The sequence below is a fragment of the Epinephelus fuscoguttatus genome, linkage group LG13 (assembly GCF_011397635.1).
Source record: "Epinephelus fuscoguttatus linkage group LG13, E.fuscoguttatus.final_Chr_v1".
In the NCBI taxonomy this organism is placed as follows: domain Eukaryota; kingdom Metazoa; phylum Chordata; class Actinopteri; order Perciformes; family Serranidae; genus Epinephelus; species Epinephelus fuscoguttatus.
The window spans coordinates 7,610,106-7,631,816 of NC_064764.1; the positions used below are offsets into that span (position 1 = coordinate 7,610,106).

Here is a 21,711-nt window from a genome sequence, read left to right on the forward strand (position 1 = left end):
GAGTTCCAAGGTAATTGGTAATTACGCTGTATTTCTGAAAACATGTTGACCTAGGGTCAGCAAAGGGACATGGTTTTAGGGCTAATGCTAATGGTCTACTAAAGTTAATCCACAAAGTGTAATTGTACAGTACACTCAGATGATGCTAATGAAACAATAGTATAATTACATACTCAGTGTATTATGCAAACTAGGCCAGAGGGTTTCAAAGTGGCTCGAAAAACAGACATCAGATGCTAAATCCAGAAAGCCATGTAGGAGGGGTCAAAGCATCCAGAAGAGAAAAAGGCCAGATAATAGCCTTGTTGAATCACAAACACAAAATGCGTAAAACAAAAGCAGCAGAAGAACCTAATAAAAAGGAAGAACCACAGCAAGCCCATTCTACCACCAGAAGTCTCCGGAAGAAGAAAAAGAGGAGGAAGAACCGGAGCTGATTAGCCATAATCTGACCTGCATGTCACCGATAAGTAACCTGTCACCACGAAAGGCTGAGCCAGGGCCCACTGGAGAAGAGGAACCACCACAGGAGAAGTTAGCTAACATTTGTTTTAGCTAGCAATAAGAAAATTAGATTGAAATGGTCAACCCTGTTACCTTTTTAGACTAACAGGATTTGACATATGAGTAACAGGGATGACATAGATCAGTGTTTACACTACTTTTACTGTCTTTTAAGATTAGCCTAATAAAATTAAAACATTTTTAAAGGTCATCATGTAAGTATTATTGAGCATATATCCATGATGAAATTGGTTGTCTCTTTTACTGTGAAAATGAGGCCTTTGATATGTGATGAATTTGTATGGTCTGGCTGTTCCAAGTCATGTTTAACTGCTACAAAAACATTTTTACTAGTTGTTAGAGTGTTAAATGAATAAAATGCTGTTCCATCCAAATCAATATCACTTAAAACATGACTCAGTATGTTTTTCTATGATATACAACAATACCAAGCAAGTGCAAAACAATATTCTGTAACTAATGATACAATACGATACGATATGATATACTTTATTGTCCCTGTGAGGAAATTTGTCTTTGACTTAAGTGCTGTGCACATTGCCTGCTTCTACAAAATATCAACAAACAACAAAAACACACAACACATAAACACACAACAATACATCATACAGCATTCCCTTAAAAGGGCACCATGGCACTTGGGAGGTAAAAGCTCATAGTAGTGTGTGGACAATTGTGCAGTGTAGGCAGTAGAATGTGTGTCATCCGTTACTCTATCAATCCTGTTGTTGTCATTAATGTCATAACAATGTAAGAAATAACTATTAAAATGGACTTTCAAGTCTTACTATTATAATTAAAACTATAATATTTTGGACAGGGCCATTCTTTCAATATGTCTCTTTAAAAATATATATCTTTTTCTTAATAGACATGTCATCACCATGCAAAAATTAGGGTGCACTTGGTAATCTGAATATCCACTTCTCAAAATAATCTCAATGAAAAGAGGGAGTAAAGTACTGCTCATATATGTGCCATCTGTTACATATGTCTAATTAGGAATATTAGATACAGTAATACTCGGGTCAGTGAGAGGATCGAAAATTCCTGTTACTTTAAACTGTCTTTAATCCCTGGCTACTTAAAAGGTGGAAATTAAATTTAAAGTTTTCAAGGTTGAAAAGGCACCGATCTCATGGAATGACCCATCTGAGTTAAAATAGATGGTCTGATGAACAGATCAGTAAAGCTCAGCAAATCAGTTCATGACCAGGGTTGTTTGGGGATATGACCTAAAGTACAGACCTTTCCGAAAAAACAAAATAAAGTTCCTGAGGTAGAACTTGTTTACCATAGCAAAGGTTATCATGCCATCTGTGACTCTACTCATGCTAGCCAAATGCTTTCCAGTGATCTAATGTAGCATATCCATTTAGGGGCAGTAAGGGAGGAGATCTGATGGAGGATGACTATATAGGGTTAGAGAAAAAAGTATTTTGGAGCAGTGCAGATGTCCTGATCAGTTGCTGGGGGACACTTGTTGCCATGGTCTGAAACGAACCAGGGCCTGATGAGATGTGGTTACTGTGAGTGCTCAAGCTCATCCTGCTTGCACTCAATTCACTGAGCGAGTTGCTGTTCCCAATTTTTGAGACTTTTGGCCTTGTTCTTCGAAATCCAAAGAGGTCGTGAGTAAAAGAGCAATTGGGTAAAGACAGGGAAAGAACTGACTGATTGTCTCTGATTAATTCTGTTTTAATTGCACTTATTACACCTGATTGATATTACTGTTTTATTGCTGTAAGCTTCTGCATAATTCAATTCATCTGTAGTTGAAGTAAAAGTTTTTTGTGCTTATTACAATTGATTTAAGGGTTTCTTAATCACGTAGCCTCTCCTCAGTAAATTTACAGATTGTGTGCAGCCAAGTCAGGCCCAAAGAGAGACATAGGCTCTCATGGGTTGGTCCAGACTCAAAAATTGACATTTCCCTAACAGCAAAAGTATACTTGCAGCCTAAGTAATTGCCAGCAACCGAAAACAACTGTTATATTTTAGAGGGGAGCTGTGTTCTCATCTAGTATTTTCATCTTCAAGCCTCTAAAGGTGCTAGTGAGAAGGCAGTGGGGAAGGCTTTAGGAAGACAGTTAATAGCTGGATGAATCACCTTTGCACCAGTCTATATTGATTAGAAACTTGCACTGTGGGACAACAGGCAGACTAATCTTGTGCACTTTAATGTGGAGGCTGGTCTGGACTCTAATACAGTAGTGCCAGGATAACAAGGGAAAGAAAGCTTACTTGGACTTGTTAGTAACTGTCTATGTAATCACACAAGATAATACGGCATTATTGAATTATGGTTGATCTGTTATATGGCTGCTAAAATATGTTAACAGAAAAACAGCATTTTCTGCAATAGTGTGCAACCATGAGTTGCTTTATTTTAGTTATTGCTAATAAGTTGAGGACAATGATCAACAGTGCTAAAGTTAATTAACAAAATAACACACTGGATTAGTAATTTGTCAGTATGTTTTGGGAAAAGACGTACTTAGATCATAATCTGAGGTGTGAGACTTCAGTGAGTTTTTGTCCCAGGTCTTGGTCCAGGTTGGAAGGTACAGCCTAATTTTTATTCATTTCCTGCCAGTTAGGGAGGAGATGTTTTTCAGGTTGTGCCATTATTGTCATCATTGTTATTACTATTTTTTTTGTTTTTGTTTTCCCTTTATTTATTTATTTATTAATCCCTTTATTCACCATACACATTTTGGTTGTATGACTAACAAATGCAAAAACAAACAAAGAAAAGCAACAGTAGATTTACAGATGTTATTGATTAACAAAACGTAAAAGGGTTTAGATTAGCAAGAGAAGACAGTGTGTGAGGCAAAGAAGGGGAAAAAAGAAAAAGAAGGAAAGAAAAAAGAAACAAAAGGGGAGGGAGGAATGGGGGGTGTTACTGCAGGGCTGTTTGGGTTAAATACATTTTGAATGAGTTTTGCAGGATGAGTTCAGTATAATAAATTCTTTGTATTCATATAAACACACATTCACACATACATTTCCCTAGTTCCATGTTTGCATTTGTACCTGGTTTGTGGCATTAGCTCACCAGCAGCAGGATGGATTTGAGACTTGGTGAATGTATTTTATTGAACTGTTCAAGTTGTTTGTTTTGCAGAACTGATTGTTGTTCCATTGTTTCCTGTTGTGTGAGTAAATCCAACAATTGTGAGGTTTTCTTTCCTACTTTTCCAGTTTAGGAGTATTGTTCTCTTGGCGAGAGTAAGGGCCACAAGCAGGGATATTGTGATTTTTATTGAACATGTGTCTAGTACATCCAGATCACAGAGTATGTAAATGGAAGGAAACAGCAGAATATTACAGCCAAGGAGTAGAGATAATGTGGTGGTAACTTCTTCCCAGAAACATTGTATTGGAGGTGTTTGTCAGTTGTCTTGAGTGTACATTGAGTGCATATGTCTGATGCAGCAAATCCCATTATGTGCCTCTTGTGCTGTGTGATCTGTGTTCTGTGGATGACTTTGTATTGTTTAGCTTTATTTTGGTATTTTTGGACATGCTAAAGGTGTTATTACGGATTTTATTCCAGAAGTGGTTATCTGAATATTGAGGTCTTTTTTTCCACTTGTCTATTGGAATGTGGGGTGCTACGGTAGAGTCTGTGGAGTTTATTAGATTATACAGTTTTGAGAGTGGTTTGTTTGATTTTGGAATTTTATTTATGCTATCCAGTAGTCGTAGTTGTTGTTCAGAGTGTGATATCTACTTTTTCTTGACTGAGTGTTTTAATTGGATATATTGTAAGTATTGTTGTATCTCAATGCCATACATGTCAATAAGCTGTTGGTATGTTAGCAAAGTGTAATGGTCAAAGGTGTGATGGAGGTGTGTGATCCCTTTTTCTTTCCATTTAGTGTCAACTAGTGGTCATTTATTTGCAGTGAAATCCGATTGTGCCATATGGGTGTTCGAGCAGTTGGTGACATTGTGATTTTCATTTTATTGACTTTCCACCAAGCTGTCAGAATTGTGGCAATTGTTTCATGTTGTCATGTTGTCATGTCATGTCATTGCTTCATGTTTTTGAAGCAGTATTGACATTTGATTGTGTCGCTGAGGAAAGTGATTGCTATTTCTTGGCCTTCAGTTTGCTCTGTGTTGATCCATGAATGGTGGTGATAAGTTGCATGGATGAGGTGTGTTATTAGTGTGTCCAGTGTATTGAACCATTTTGCTGTGGGTTGGGTTGGGATCATTGCGAATAAGTAATTTATTTTTGGTAATATCATCATTTTTACTGTAGCTATACATCCTATGATAGATAGTCGCAGTGTCATTGGTTTAAGTCATCTTGTATTTGTTTTTAGTAGTGGGGTGAAGTTAAGGTGGATCAACTCAGCTTGGTGGAGAATTCTATACCTAAATATGTGATGTTGCCAGTAGTAAATGGTACTGTAGGTGGGGGATGTGGGATGAGAGCCCTCGGAAGATATTGGCAGGACAGTAAATTTATTCCAGTTTATTGTATAATCAGAGATGTTGAAGTATGTGTTGATGATTTTGCAAGTTCTTGTATTGACTTATTTGGATTTTGCAGGAATAGGAGTACATCATCTACATATAAGCTAATTTTATGTGTTATGTTATTGGTGTGGATGCCTGTAATGTTATTGTTTTTACGTATTGCTGTTGCTAATGGTTCAACGGAGAGTGCAAACAGTGAGGGTGAGAGCGGACATCCTTGTCTGGTGCTTCTGTGAAGTGTGAAACTTTGTAAAATATGGTTGTTAATCAAAATTATGGTGCTTGGAGTTTTGTACAATGTTGTGATCCATTGAATAAAAGACCAAAACCAATTTCTTTTCAAAGTTTTTATGAGGAATGTCCAATTTACTTTGTCAAATGCTTTCTTGGCATCTAGTGAGAGGATGATAGTGTCACAGTTGTTTTGTTGGACTATACTAATCAAGTTGAAGAGACTGCATGTGTTATTTGATGAATGTCTGCCTTTAATAAATCCTGTTTGGTCTGGGTGAATGAGGGATGAGATAACTAATTCAAGTCGGGTTGCAAGTGCTTTGCATGGGCTGGACTTTTTTTTTTTTAATCTTATTTGCCATTTTGTTGAATAGTGGTGATAATGTTTGCCTACAGTGTTTTTAAAACTCTGTGGGGAGTTATTTGCCCTAGACTCAAAGAAAATTAAGAGGGTTATGGTTAATAATGTCATAATTAAAACAAGTCTGCAAGCCTGGCGAGCAATAAGAAAGCTGGAAGGTCGTACAAATACACTGTCTCCTCTAGCTCCTGTATACTGTAACATTGATTTTGCCCCAGCTTGCCCAGATGGTGGGTTTAACATCTGGAGAGATAGAGGGATTTTAACACTGGGGCATTTATTTCATAAAGGAGTGATGCTCCCATTCACAGAAATCGAAAAGAAGTATGACCTACCCCCCAATAACTGCTTCAGAGTTTTCCAAATTCGTAGCTTTATCCAGGATCAAAGCAGTCATGTCTTTGACTGCTAGACTTCGAAAATAGAACGCTTACTTCTCAATAGAGGCAAGAAATCAGTCCTTGGCCAGGGGTATGCTGAACTTAATCTTGCTAGTGATATGACTATAGACTATCTGCAACAAGTGTGGAATAATGATCTTGATTTCACAATGGATGAAACAACATGGGCAGAACTTTGGCAATTAGCAAAGGAGATCTCTATATGTAACAGAACCAGAGAGAGCCAGTTTAGGATATTGCATCGCTTACAGATTACCCCTCGGCTGAGACATAAGATGAACCTAAGTTTGACAGAAATGTGCTCTAAGTGTCATGTGGAGGTGGGGAGTTATATGCACTGTGTTTGGTCATGTGTGCATATTGAAGGGTACTGGGGTGAAATTATTGATAAACTCAATTTGATTTTTGATGTCCACCTTAATCCTGGGCCTGAGGTTCTGCTCCTTGGCTTACCTAGCCTCAATTGCTTTCATCTCGCTACAAGACCACATGAGGAATTTTACAAAGTTGGAGCTTTCCTGGATGTAGCTGTGGGTTACCATTTGTATTTACATTTGAAAAAGGCTAACTTTAACTATACAGCACTTTTAAAGACAAAATTTACAAATTGCTTCAAAGAAGTACATACCCAGCCCAAAGGCTAAGTCGTCTGGAGAAAGCCTACGAAAACAAATGGGTTTTGATTACCAGGAGCATGGTATCCTATTTTTAATTTACATATAATTTAATAAATTGATCTATTATTTCTCAGAATTAAATAGTTTGCTACTTAACCATCACACAGAAAATGGATGTACAGCAGTTGAATTATGCACTACAGATGCATGGGTAGACTGGCCCTGTATGGCCCTTGGTTCTGGGTGATCCTTGAGAGCTGTGCTGGAGAGGTTAAACACTGTGTAAGGCATAGCCCCTCCCTACTCAGCTAGTCTCTTGGTGTAACAGAAGCCTTGTGTATTTTCCAGTCTGCTCTTACCATGGCTGCATGGCTCTCCCAGAGTGTGAAACGAAGGAACAACAGCTGGCTGCTGCTGTGCCCTAAAGCTGTGGCCCGAGTCTGCTCCAGGGGGGAGGGAAGCTCGTCCTCTGTCCCGAGGGAACTCTCTGCATTCCAGGAAAAGCCTCGAACAGTGAAAGACCTCCCACGCATCACTTTCTTGGAGCTATTGTACAGGCTTGTGTTTAAGGGTTTCAACAACCGTTTTCATGAGCTACAGGTACGGCAGGCTGCAGTGCACTGCATGGCTTCTGGAAGACACACAGAAATGCATGATTGTTACAATCTGTGTGCATTCCAGAAAGCCCTGATAGGCTAAAACTTTGCTTTGGTTGATCTGCTGAAAATGATCATAATGTACTTTAGGGATAAGGGTGTGATGGCAATTGCCCCCAGTGACAATGCATTATAGAAAATGTCAGACATTTGTTTGGATTACCTTTGTTACCATAGTAACTTCTAAGTAACAGCTTGTCTCATTTGACTCTGACTGGATTGTTTGCAGGACTACTTTCTGTGAGCTGACCAGCATCAGTCACACCTGTGATATCTGGTCCATGGTCCTATAAATGTGCATTTTTTTTTTTTATTATACAACACAGTGCATTTCATTGATGGGACAAATATTTAAACTTTATTGGATTCAATTTCTTCTCATTATTTCATATATTATCAGTGAACTGAACTGAACTGATTACTTACACATCAGGTTTCTTTGTTAACTAATCTTTCTTGCATTCATTTTGTCTACCATCAGATTTATAACAAGCAGCGATACGGACCCATGTTCAGAGACCCAACAAAGGCAATATGTGTGAACACTCCAAAGCTGCTGGAGGAAGTATTGAGGAATGATGAGAAGTTTCCTTGCCGAGGAGACATGTCTATTTGGAAAGAGTATCGGGACATGAAAGGAATCGGCTATGGGCCTTTCACAGAGTGAGACTGCCAAATACTGTATAATGTGCTCAGAAATGCTCCATTCTCATTCCCCTGCAACCACTGTCCCATAGCTACAATAATCTCTTGTAAAACTTTTAGAACTTTACATAAGGGCTTTTCAGGATAAAGTCCTGCCACGTGAGAGGTGCTAAAGAGAGTGCTCTCAGACCAGAAGGTGAACCTTTAAATCTCCAACACTCTTTGCCTGTTGGGTTAGGTTAAAGCAACTAAAAGGTACTTTCATTTAATGTTTATTTTTGCAGCCCCTGTGGACAAAAGAGGTAGTGTTTCCATAAGCACCACCACCTCGTGTTGTAAAGATCTTGATCTGGTTAGTGTGTGCATTTGTTTTGAAAGCAAGTGAAAGAAAGATGCAACCTAGGATTTTCCTCTGTCCTCTTAAATGATCTGCTCTTGAGGAAATTACAGTGATGATTGATTAAACTGTACTAGCTCTTGACGCTGCTGCTTTTGGTTGTATGATATTGGATAGCTTTTTTTTTTTTTTTTTTTTTTTTTACTTGAGTTACAAGGCAGTATTGTCACGTTCCATAAACAGTTGTCTATCTCTCCAAATCAAGAGTGGTGATGGAATATGTCTTTCAGCCCGATGAAAAACGGTTGGGGGCACCACTGTATTCTGGTGTTTGTGCCAGCTAATCTGGTAGCACCTCTACATTCTTCCTGCTAGTAAAATTTATTTATTTTAATTTAAGAGGTTTTTTTTTATAAGACACCACCTTTCTGTAAGAATGATGGTAATGTAAACATTTCTTGGAGGAAAATGTATCATAGATATAGACAATAAGAGATGTGCTCTAAGACTCCTCTTTAATGATATCATTCCCAGTGTAGGGCCTTCGCTGATCCTACAATGTGTCGAACTAATTTCTGGTGTCAATGTTTTGACTGCCGCAAATAGGCGTTTTGAGCATTCATATAAAAAACACATGGGTAAATACAAATCTCACATTTGGAAACATTAAGCATAAGAAACTAGAGACCATCTTGCAATGGAATCACTTAAGCTGCGATACAGGTGCACCTGTAAAGTTTTGTGGCTACATCTTTTTACGTTATTGTGTTGACAAAAATCTGTCCGCAGATAGATACTCTAAACGGCTTCTGTGGTAGTTCCCACAACAAGAGGTGTCTCCAGGACCACATTTTTCCATGATGACACACACTTAGACTCATAAGATAAAAACAAATACCGGCAGTCATGATGTTGTGGCAACTGGTGCAGATTTATCATCCTTGTTTTTGTATCTCAATGTGACTGCATTTCTTTTCCCAGGGAAGGGGAGAAGTGGTACAACCTGAGGGTGATGCTCAACAAGCACATGCTGCTTCCAAAGGAGTCTGCACAGTATGGTGATGTTTTCAATGACGTGGTTACAGACTTCATCAAGAGGATCTACTACCTGCGTCAGGGCAGCTTGACAGGAGATTTGGTGACCAATGTGGACAATGAGATGTATCATTTCGCACTAGAGGGTATGTAGAAAACTTGAAAGATAGTTGTAGCTACACACTCACGTAGTGCAGGTGTGAGAGGTCAACTGAGGTTTATTATTTGGTAATTCCCTACTGTATGACATGGTTATACCCCACATAAAACTATATCCTTATTTTAGAATATGTTACAAATGTGCTAATAGAATTGTGTTTTTCTAGGCTGTAGTATAATTTAAGCAGCAAGGAGGTTAAAAAGAGGAGAAATTACAGCACCACATTGCCTCATATCAGTGTGGTTGGTACAACACATGCCCTGTAAAGTCTGGTCTGCACTTTCCAAAGGTCTCAATAGCTGGCGCACCACCATAGGACATTGAGAAGCATGATTTGTTTCATTGTGACATCTGCAGTCTGAAACATATTTAGAAAGATATGGCTGAGAATTTCAATTCTGCAATTATTGAAAAGGTCCTTAATAAAATAACAAAAACAGATGTTTTATATATGAAAACATTCTACTATATATTGGCCGCCATCCATTCCAGCATATCCAAAATGTTCTGTCAGACCGAGGGCACCCAAAAATAAAAATAGTGCAACCAAAAGAGCACCTGAGTGGACACCAACCCTGTATTTAGAACGCCATCTGCTGGAACCGTAGACTGTATATACAGTTTAAGGCCGTAACCCCCCAACATAACGGCCACAGTTACACTGCACACGTGTCAAAGAGCATGTCCCAGCCTCTTTTGAAGAGTCTTGTTAAGCAGTTGATATTAAGATGTTAAGATCTTGTGGCTTTTACCACCAGGTGATGCCTTCACACTAGACCTTTAAAATCTTTTGCACTTATTAAAATCAATGGACAAAATCATTTAAGTCAAACAAAAGTTTAGGTCTTTGTTTTTGGCATTGATGAATCAATTATTGAAACGCAATGAATATGGCTGCATTTTAGCTGCTTTTTCTGGTTACATTTCAACTAGTCTTGCTCACCAGACCTTTTCTCAAGAAGGGCCGACTCTCACTGTGAGATTGGAGAAAAAAACGCCCCGGTTGCTTGTATGTCTTTCAACCAATCACAATCGTTCTGGGCGGTGCCACAGCAACGGTGCGCTTGCAAAAATATTGCCGGGGGGAAACGGGTTTTGGTGTAACACGCCCACAAAAATATCACCTACAGGACGCGAACCATGGCAGAAAAATGGATACATCCCCGCAAGATCGAACACCGCAAAAGTTAGTAAAGGACGTGTTGAAAACGGTTGCAAACTGCTACACAACCGGAGGTGGTAGGGCGGGACTTCAGCGGGTGGCTCGTTCCGCCCAGTGAGAGGCTGATCTCTGCAGCAAACTTCCGCCCACTCAGACTACATTTCAACCTTCTGAGTAAAGGGATAGCACTTATGTAGACAGGTTCTTGATCATTTTTTATCCTAAATCTTAACCTTTGCCACTCAGGTATTGCCTCCATATTGTTTGAGCAAAGGCTTGGGTGTCTGGAAAAGGAAATACCTGCAGGGACACAAGACTTCATCAACTCTATAGCCCAGATGTTCTCCAACAACATGGCTGTACATCTGTTGCCCAAGTGGAGCCGCAATCTCCTGCCCTTTTGGGGGCGCTACATCGCAGGCTGGGAGGGCATCTTCAGCTTTGGTGAGTTGCACAGGAGAGAAACACAGCTGAGGTGTTAGCTGTGTTGTACTTTAAACCTCACAGTGATCTGATGGTCTTTGTTATGGATGTACTATCATTAGGATAGGATATGAAATAACAAGAAAGTTAATGACAGGGAAAATCGGACGGTATGAATGACTGAATGGATGAAAGATCAGGCGGGATTTGTTACTGATACAGCCATCAGACGATTACCCGCTTACAACCCCAGAAAAAAAAACATATGGTATTTTCAGACTGGTTTTTGTAAGGACATAACAAACAAGATACACCTGTGTATTTTTGAGCTTTAGAGTTGTTAATTTCTTTACCTGTGGACACAGCTGTGCCCCCTGTTTCCAGTTTAATGCTGAACTATGCTAACCATCTGCTGGGTGTTGCTTCATTTTAGTGTACAGAGGTATCAAATTTCACCAAGAAAACGAATATGCATATCTCCCAAAATGTCTAACTTTTTTTTTATCTTTTATTTAATTATTAAAATAAAGTAAAAGTTGTTTTATTTTTCAGTTTTGTAAGACTTGGAGTTAATTTTTGTGAATACTAAAATGAAACACTTCTACTGCACTTTTTAGCTAAAGAGTTGATTGACAAGAAGATGGAGGTCATTCATCAGCGTTTGGAGAACAACCAGGATATGGAGGGGAAATACCTAACATACCTACTTTCAAACACTCAGTTAAGCACTAAAGATGCGTATGGCAGCGTCACTGAGCTCCTATTAGCTGGAATGGACACGGTAATTGTGATACCCTTTCCCTATAGAAAAATAAATAAATGAATAATTTATGCTCACACCCAGAATCAAGCCAGTTTTTTTTTTTTTTTTTTTTAACCAAAGTCCACTGAAAAAGACAGATTATGTTGGCTTGGGTGACTGTGGAACACAGTGTCAAATCAGTGTCATATGTTTGGATCTGGCATGTTATTCTGTCGCTCCCTTTTTTCATGTCACTTATATATAATAAGCTATAGAATTACAAGGTGAAACACCTCAAGAAATCTCCCCTGAAAAACTTAACTACCTTAGCCATGCTGTGACTTATTCTGAATACATTTCATGCTAATCCTGGTTTATCAAAAATGACTTTGTGAAAATACATCATTGTGAAGTGTCAAAGCATAAGCTCAAATTCCACATATGCATCTCTCTGCTTGTTTACTTAATGGTGCTTCTTTGTTATCCAGACCTCCAATACCCTCACATGGACGATGTACCTGCTGTCCAAGAACCCTCAATCCCAGGACAAACTTTACAAAGAAGTGTCCACATCAGTGCCTGCAGACCGGATCCCCTCTGCTGAGGAGGTCACTCGGATGCCTTATTTAAAGGCTATTATCAAAGAAGCACTGAGGTGATCTTGGCAGCTTTGTGTGTGATCTGTGTGAGTCTGTTCTTGTTGGGGGCTGACAGCATGTAGAAGAAGCAGGGTGAGCAGTAGAGGAGGATGGGCTGATTAATGCTTTTGTAGAGTAGCAGCAGGAGGTGGGGGGCAACTGAGAGTGATCTGAGTTTTCGGATGGCGGAGAGTCTCTGTTGGCAGCGTTTATGGATGTCAGTGGTGTGTTGTTCAAAGCTCAGTTTATTGTCCAGGGTGATACCAAGATATTTGTGACTCTCCACCATCTCGACTGCTTCACCATTGATGCTGACAGGGTTGTGTGTGGGCTTGGAGGTTGACCTGTTGAGGGAGTTGAAGACCAGTTCTTTTGTCTTAGAGACATTTAATTGCAGATGATTGTCCATGCACCACTGTGTGAGATGAGAGATAGAGTTGTGATAGGCTATAACTGAGTTATTGTCATTGAGTAAAGCAAGTACTGCAGTGTCATCTGAGTATTTGAGGAATGTAGTGATGTGTGAGGGGCTGGTGCAGTCGTTGGTGTAGAGGATGACTAAAAAGGGACTCAGGACACAGCCTTGAGGGGCGCATGTGTTGGTGGTGGAGGGTGAAGAGATGGTGCTGCCCACTCTGGTGGATTGTGGTCTTTTGCCGAGGAAACTGTGTACTCAGTGGATGAGGAGTGGTGGGACGTTGAGGTGGTGGAGTTTCCTGATCATCTGGTGGCGCTGGATGGTATTGAAAGCTGAACTGAAATCTATGAGGAGGAGTACAGACATTATACAGAGACGGTGATCTAGATTTAAGGGTCCACTTTTTTCTCTCTATCATAAATTGTCACACGTTGTGTATTTATATAGAGCCCCGTTTCCATCAAACACTTGTGGTACCTTAGGAACCAAAAGTACCCCTTCAGACATGGTAACTACACCCCAATTCCGTTTAGCGTTTCCACCGCAGACAGTACCCTTGACTGTAGGCAGGGTTGTTGTCACTCACTGCTCCATCCAGCATTCGCTGTATTTCCTCATCACCGGTGACACAGCACCTTAGTTATCACCCACAGAACAGGGTTGCGTGCCAACATTTTCAGAATAAAACAGAGCAGACTGGAGTGAGAGTCTCTCTCCATGGGATTTTTAAAAATGGGTTTGTGCATTTAGTTCTTCTAAGGCAAGCACAGGGGTTTAGTGTTGCTGGAGCCCACAGGTATGATGCTCTGCAACACTTTTTTTCCCTCCAAGTGAGGATTAGAATATATGCAGTTCGTATTATCCATTTGAAATTAATCTATATTTTTAAACACTTGAAGATCCACTCATTACTGAAAGTGTGTGTCATCCAAGAGAGACAATAAAAACTTATGGAATGGTCAGAGTTGTCATATTGAAATTTAAGGTGTGCTAATGGATTCACATCATCAACTCATGCACTGAGTAACATTACAAGTACACATTAAACCTTAAAAGTTGCCCGCAGTCAGCCCAGTGATTTTTTTTTTTCCCAGACCATAGCTGCTGTGAAAGGCAGCAAAACATCCTTTAATTCTATTGTTATAGTTACTAATATATGTAACACTTGCTATGGTATGAACAGTGGTTACTTAAGTTTCAATACCTGCCACAACTCAGCCCTGAGCAAGAGTGACCGTCTGATATTGACCAATGAACCGGCCGCAGTGTTTCTAGCGCCACCTTTTAGTACCAGATCAGTGTGACAGGTACCCCAACAGAGGGGACCAAAAAGGGTGATGGTTAGGAGCGGGTTCATTGGTGCCGTCCACAACTTTTCACAGAGGAAGCGGCAAAAAAATTGAATGCTGGATGTTGAAAAGCTGATGCAACGCTGTATTGCCAGCTTAAATGTGTAAGAAGAAGGTAAAGTAGTAGTTGTGGAGTGACAATGGGTTTAATTAGAATGCATCTCATGAAAAAGTTGCATAATACCAATGATGTATGAAAGATGTGGAATATTTTAAGGTTTTTGAAAAGCTGATGCCAAATTCAATTGGGTTCATTTAAAAGTTGAATAATGCACATAGTGAAAAATGTGGAACAGTATATATCATTAGACAGTAAAATTGACAGTCAAAATCTCACCTCCAGTTCTCACTGAAATACAACCTGTGTGGATTGTGTCACCCCAACTATTTTCTCATCCAGACTCGTTTTGCCTTCTGCTTTTGTTTTTCTCACTGCAAAGCACTGTTAACATTACAGCAAGTTGTCACAACTTGAGAGTCTCCATTTTGTTAACATGTGCTTCTTCATGAGATCATGTGAGGTGGTGCATTGTGCTCCTTTTAGAACAATAATAATACCTTGTAGTGTGTGATTATTTGCAAATCTTGTGTTGTATGCATGTTTCAAATTTAGAACATCTGTGAACTTTCTTGTTATGTGCATGATGCAACCTGATTTTAAAATTAGCTAGGATCTCAGATTTTGACTAATGTTAACGCTCAGATTTTAACCAATGTTAGAATCTTAACGATAAATCTGAGAAGGACATTTTACTCAGCTGCTAAAAATGTTGAATATTTTAAAAACTTTTAATAAGATTTGTGATACTTCACACACAAAACACAATTTCTCTATCAATGAAAGACTTATTAGCTACTACGTATATTAACACATTACACACTACTAATTAATGAACACACAAATAAATAAATGGATGTAATGAAAGGTGAGCAGATGATTACTAGAGTAATCAATCAGCGGCTAAATGAAGCAGACTATTTTAGATGACTTATGAATGATTATTTGGCAAGATGGATGAATTGAAGTCAAAGTGGACCACCAAAAGGGACAAAGACTTTGGCACTTACCCATTAAATGACCCTTTAGCAGCTGGGAGATCATTCGGAAGTAAATAAGCACTAATGGAAGACCCTTATTGAATCCTGCAGTATAATTTTCTGATCCCTGAGTCTTGTAGTCAAGCTAGAGAAAGTTTGCTCTTCAACTCTGAAAGAAACAAATCCCGCATGCTACAGTATTCTCAGGTTACTTCTCCAGTGTCAGTCAGTAGCAACAACAAGCCTAAACTTAGTGAAATGTAATAATGAATTCTTGTTTTGCAGGATGTACCCTGTGGTTCCTTTAAACGCAAGGATCATTATGGAAAAGGATGTCACGATTGGTGGATATCATTTTCCCAAAAAAGTGGGTCTGCATTTTAACCATTATTAGACTTTGTGTACTTGTTTTGTGTGTATGTTTGTGTCAAAACTTCATTCTATTGCAAAGATCAGAGTTTCAGTAATTTCTCTCTTGACTGTTGTTTCTCCAGACCTCTTTCAGTTTTTGTAACTATGCCATCAGTTATGATGAGGACACATTCTCAGAGCCATTCACATTTAAGCCAGAGAGATGGCTACGTGATGGCCATAAAAGGCCAAACCCCTTTGGTTCCCTCCCATTTGGCTTCGGAGTGAGAGCCTGTGTAGGTCGCCGGATTGCTGAGGTTGAGATGTATCTGATTCTGTTTCGGGTAAGTGACAATAACAGTAATGCATCATTTTTTTTCCATCAACTGCATGCCATTTTGCAACACAGAAATCCATAGAGATCTAATTTGCATCTTGTATCTTGACTTGCCCTTACGCCTGCTCCTGACTAGCCTTAAGATTTATGCCTGGTCTTACTGAGTAGAAGACTTAAACCTAGATGGTGCACCCTGCGTGTCTATATTAGATCAGGCCAAGAACACCAAGTTATGATGGACTTATCTTAAGACCAGATGAAGGTCCTGTTGGTGAAACCAGCCCCTGTTTTTATGTCTGAACCATAGAGTGTATTGGTTCAAAACAGATCAGATCCTGATGCAGCTAATGTACTGAGCCAGTGAGTTTGTCTTTGTCATACTATTGTTGTTACCATGGTTACAGCTTGCCTGTATACCATGATTACACACATGGCACCTTGTAAATGACCATCAACGGGCATTGTTTTATATAGACTCATCAATTTAAAGTGTTTATAGATTGCTTTAACATACATGTCACAAACATACATTACATACTGCCATCAGCAGTTATTAATAATAAACTTTGAGTCGTACTATGAGTGCATGTCAAGTCTTCATCTTCATCAACACTTCTTGAACTGCAACCGCTGTTAACTGAACTTTTACATAATCCAACCATTGTGGTTTATTTGGAGTTATTTAAAGAATCTACTGTGGATATCCACAATAGATTCTTTAAATAAAGAGTGTTGCAGGATGGAGTACCGTAGTACTACGGTGCCTCATGTACCACTACTGTGGGATAAGTTCAAAGTCCAATCGCAAGAGGGTGAGTGTCCATGCACTGTCCAATAGCAGCATATTGAGTGCCAGGTGGCCAGCGCGCGCCGTTATTGACCAGCGCGCGCTGGCCACCTGGCACTCAATATGCTGCTGCAGTGATTTGTTTTCCACAGAGCTCTACGTGCGAGCATTTTACTCGCATTTGCGATTAGCCTACAGCGGCTCCGCGGTGCAAGATAATGGCTTACTGGCAACAGAGAAGTCCGACTCCAGGTCCAGTAGCCTAATTTCCTCTTTCGTTGGCATCATGACTGCCCAGTAGTACCTGGACAACCGAGCCATGGCGGCACACAGGTATGTGGCGTGTCAGAGGAGAAACGAGCCATTCACATTTCTCTCTTTGTGGCAGTTAATGGTCCACAAACCTCACCGCACTTTAGGGACTGTTCTTTACTTATGAAGGGACTGTTTTTTACTTGTCAGGGGAGGAGGGTGGCTGGTTGATTTTTATTTTATTTATTTATTTTTTTTTGATCCCCCCTATGTTAATCACTTACTGATGCTGTTTTTGAAGTATGAATAAGTCAGTAAGTAATTTATTCCACTGAAATATCATTGGTGTATTATAGAAAAGTGATTTATCTTTTTATAAATGACAAAAGGCACATCTGCCTCATTTTCGCTGTGGTATCGTGATACTACTCAGAACCGTGATACTTTCACTGGTATCGTACCGTGGGTCCCAATTTTGGTACCGTGACAACACTAGATGTCACAACCATTCCATTCAGAGTTGCGCAGTGAGGCGGCTTGGATGCCGCTTAAAAAAGTGTTCCCCCACTTTTGGGAGTTGGGGAACACTGCTCTCTCAGAGGCCCAAAGTGTTCCCCTACTTCTAATTTTACAAATTAAGCACTGTATAAAAAAAAAAAAAAAAAAAAAAATAATATATATATATATATATATATATATATATGTATATTTATATATATGGAATGAATGAAAGTCTGAATATATTGAACAAAACTTGAATATATACCATATATATATATATATATATATATATATATATATATATATATATATATATATATATACCATACCCAATACCGCAGTACAGTATGAGGTTTGACATTTAATATTTGGATTTAACTGTGACATTATATTTAACATATTTCAAATATTGCTGTAAATGTGGTAAAATGTGACTATAAAAAATCCACCCCACTTTTTTTTAAAGTTGTTTGAAGCTAAATGTGGCAAAATGTTGCTGTTGATTTCAGTGCGAGCCACTTTACAAACGGCACCCCATACCGTACTGCGGTACTGGGTATGGTTAATATTACCACGTGCATTAGCCAGTGTGGAAATGACTATGTCTTCATTGCTTACAGTAAAACTGCAGCCACTATGTCTCTCACAGACTCACTCATATTCACTGGGTTCTTACTGCAGCATCCAATACCAGCATACAGAGGAAACACAAGATGGTGCTAGTGCCTTCATGACGTCAGATTTCATTCCATATATTCTGACTTTTGTTCAATATATTCAAGATTCATTCCATATATATAGACATTCATTCCATATATTCAAGGTTCATTCAATATATTCAGACTTTCATTCAATATATTCGAGGTTCATTCCATATATTCGGACTTTCATTCCATATATTCAAGGTTCATTCCATATATTCGGACTTTCATTCCATATATTTAAGGCTCATTCAATATATTCAGACTTTCATTCCATATATTAAGACATTCATTCCATATATGTGTATACACTGTATATACTGGACTGAGGCTTCAGATGTTGTTCTTGGAATCTGCCGGAGCCACTCTCAGTTTGGGGGTCACTGCCCCAAGTGCTCCTACTACCACAGGGACCATGTCAACTTTGACCTTCCACAACTGTTCTAGTTGTTCTTTCAACCCTTGATACTTCTCCATCTTTTCGTGTTCCCTCTTTCTGATGTTGCTGTCAGTTGGTATCGCCATATCTACCACCACTGCCCTCTTCTGGTGTTTGTCAACCACCACTATGTCCGGTTGGTTAGCCAGCAGCTGTTTGTCAGTCTGGAAGCTGAAGTCCCACAGGATGTTAGCCCTATTGTTCTCAACCACCTTCAGTGGTGTGTCCCATTGAGATTTGGGTACTTCGAGTCAATACTGGGTACAGATGTTCCTGTACACTATGCCAGCCACTTGGTTGTGCCTCTCCACGTGTGCTGATCGTGCCTGCATCTTACACCCTGCCACTATGTGCTGGACCGTCTCAGGGGTAGCTTTGCCCAGCCTGCACCTTGGGTCTGATCTGCTGTGGTAGACCCTGGCCTCTATGGCCCTTGTGCTTAGGGCCTGTTCCTGTGCTGCAATGATTAGGGCCCCCATGCTGTCTGTCAGTCCAGCATTCTCCAGCCACTGTTAGGTCTTCTTGATATCAGCCCCCTCTGCTATCTGACGGTGGTATGCACCATGTCCCTCCATGTTGTTTGCTCCTCCACTTTTTTGCCCTCATGCGGTTTCTGTTGTCTGAAGCATTCACTTAGCAGCTCATGCTTTGGGGTCATCTTCTTGATGTACTCCTGGATTTTGGACGTTTCATCCTGGATAGTGTCTCTGATGCTCACTAGTCCTCGGCCTCCCTCTTTTCTTTCTGATATGTACATGTATATATATATGTTTTAATAATTAATTGCCTATTTAATTGCCTTACTGCGTATGAACGAAAACAACCAATTAGAGCAGAGGAGTCTCCAACACAGCTATCAATTATGTCAATCACGGCTCTTGAACTGTGGTCACACTATGCAGTGCTGATCAAATATGAATCAAGATTCTGTTACTGCATTGCCTGTTTCTAACCACAGATGTTTTCAGAAACATATTTTAGCATACTGTTTAGCTGAAAAAAAAAAGGAAAACATTTCTGACCTGGCTGCCATATTGGGTAGTCAGACAGAGTACCAGGCACCGCCCACCAGCCGGACCAACTTTACTCTTTAATAATGAAGACAGCAACTCCCATGCTACATCACATTGTCATCAGAGTCCGTTTGTCATTGTTTTGATTGAGAGACCTCTAGTGGCAGAAATTACATATTGTACCTTTAACATGAAAATATTGATAAGTGCAGCTTTAAAGTTAACAGAAGATGGCCATTGCTGTGAGCAACACATGAGCAAGTAAGGCACATGGGAAAAACAAACAAACAAACAAAAAAAAACACTGCAAATGATCCAGCAACACATTTCTGTGTGGTTAATGCAACAAATAAAAGACTAGCATGTTGACATGGCCTTATTCAGTCAAGTCTAATAATAAAGTGATGTCATTAACTCAGTTTTTTTCTTTTTCCTCCAGATAATCAGGCACTTTGAAATAAAACCAGACCCCACGATGGGAGAGCTGAAATGCATCAACCGCACTGTTCTGGTACCAGACAAACCACTTAACCTACATTTTGTGGACAGAGGATGTAAAAATGCAGCTTAATTTGCTTTTGCAGATTTATTGGAATGCAAATGTTGCAAATAAATGAAAAACTTGTTACATTAAGAATGTTTCATCTATTAAAAGAGAGGGAGAGGTTTGGAACTTTTGATACAACAAATGCAAGTAAATATAAATAACTATAAAATGCACATTTTTAAGCTTACATGTATTTTCTTTTTTAAGAGCAGTACATCACTTTTAAAAACAAGGACTTCACAAAGTTACTTCAGTATTTTGAAGCAAATAAGGAACCACTAAGCGCTTCTGGAATGTAAGCAGTGTCACATAGCTACTTAACAAGTGGCCATTGTTTACACTATAGACTACAGCCTGCAGAATACATGGAAGTACATCATGTTTTTCTAAGAATGAGACCAGACTCAAGAAAACAGAGTAATAATGTGGTTAGATGGATTTTTTGGGAACTGACTCTTAAGAAAATTGTCTTTGTGGTTTAAAAGGTGAGTGAAGAGTCATGGCCTGAGCTTCAGGTTTCATATTTGTAATAAAGAGTAAAGAAAGATCTTGTAATCAGTATGTTTGCTGTTTCTTGATCTTGTACCTGGATCACTTAATTTAAAATCAAAGTTGACACTGCATTTCACAATTTAATGATTATTCACAGCACTTTCACAATGAAGGCAAGAATCTGTTCAATGTGTGTGTTATGAAAATTTGTAATTCATTCTTTAAGTAACTGCAAATAAATAACTCCAGCCTTATTTCAGGTCATTTCACAGCAAATTTAATATACCAGATGTCTAACCATATGGTTGCACCTTGCACAGCACAATGTATATTTTATATTCATTACTAAAACCTACATTGCTGCAATTCAATAAAGACATTGTGATGTAACAACAATCTTGAATGGATTTTTTAAAAAGCCAAATCTGAGACTGTGAATTCTTCAACGACTCCAGTGATTCCAGTGACATGAATGTGATGCATAGGTTAACACAAGAGAGCCTTGTTCAGCTGAAAAACCAGTTCGGGAATGTTGTTTACAAGAAACTGAATCCCTCCACCCCTTAATTAGGCGGTGTTCAGAATGGCATACATAGACATGCATATGGCTACTAAATGATGGATTAAGTATGCTATTACCAACAGACTCCATTGCATTCCAAATCACATGCGTTTTCACTCACTATCAGTGCATACTGCAGCTGCCCTTACAAAGTATGTATTGTTGCATGAAATATGCATACAATTGGGACCTATGTACTACTTCATCACATCATTTCACCTTGAACCTTGACCCTCTTGCTCATATATCTGTTGCAGTCTTTACCATTAGCTTACCTTGGAGACCCAAAACGTCATACATCGAACTTAAACACAATCCATTACTGTAACAGATAACAAGAAAACACAGGAACAGATCAGGTAGAGGCTGAGGCTAGGACTCAGGTTCAGATGGCTTGATAGAAAAAGCATAAGCATCAGAAACAATCTGGCAGGAAATGCAAGGAAATGAACCAGTTTCATACTGCAGGTCTGAGGAGGAAAATTGGACAC

The 21,711-nt window shown here is 39.3% G+C and overlaps 1 protein-coding gene across 2 annotated transcripts; it reads left to right on the forward strand.

Annotated features, from left to right (window-relative positions):
- The first annotated feature begins 1,975 nt into the window (after positions 1-1,975).
- LOC125899964 (sterol 26-hydroxylase, mitochondrial) lies at positions 1,976-21,038 on the forward strand. Of its 2 annotated transcripts, none has more exons than XM_049594670.1 (10): positions 1,976-2,054; positions 6,984-7,235; positions 7,773-7,954; positions 9,255-9,454; positions 10,877-11,074; positions 11,671-11,834; positions 12,284-12,450; positions 15,524-15,605; positions 15,733-15,933; positions 20,059-21,038. In XM_049594670.1, the coding sequence occupies exons 2-10, from the start codon at positions 6,996-6,998 to the stop codon at positions 20,188-20,190; spliced, it is 1,566 nt and encodes a 521-aa protein (XP_049450627.1). In that variant the 5' UTR covers positions 1,976-2,054; positions 6,984-6,995; the 3' UTR covers positions 20,191-21,038. The 2 variants fall into 2 exon arrangements, with proteins under 2 accessions (XP_049450627.1, XP_049450626.1); XM_049594669.1 differs by having other exon boundaries at positions 1,987-2,176.
- Positions 21,039-21,711: the final 673 nt, after the last annotated feature.

Bases quoted from the DNA above. Each gene is read 5' to 3' on its own strand.
- LOC125899964 (XM_049594670.1), top strand. From the start codon at position 6,996: ATGGCTGCATGGCTCTCCCAGAGTGTGAAACGAAGGAACAACAGCTGG. The intron at 11,075-11,670 runs GTGAGTTGCACA...TGCACTTTTTAG, and splicing joins GGAGGGCATCTTCAGCTTTG to CTAAAGAGTTGATTGACAAG. The intron at 15,934-20,058 runs GTAAGTGACAAT...TTTTTCCTCCAG, and splicing joins TGTATCTGATTCTGTTTCGG to ATAATCAGGCACTTTGAAAT.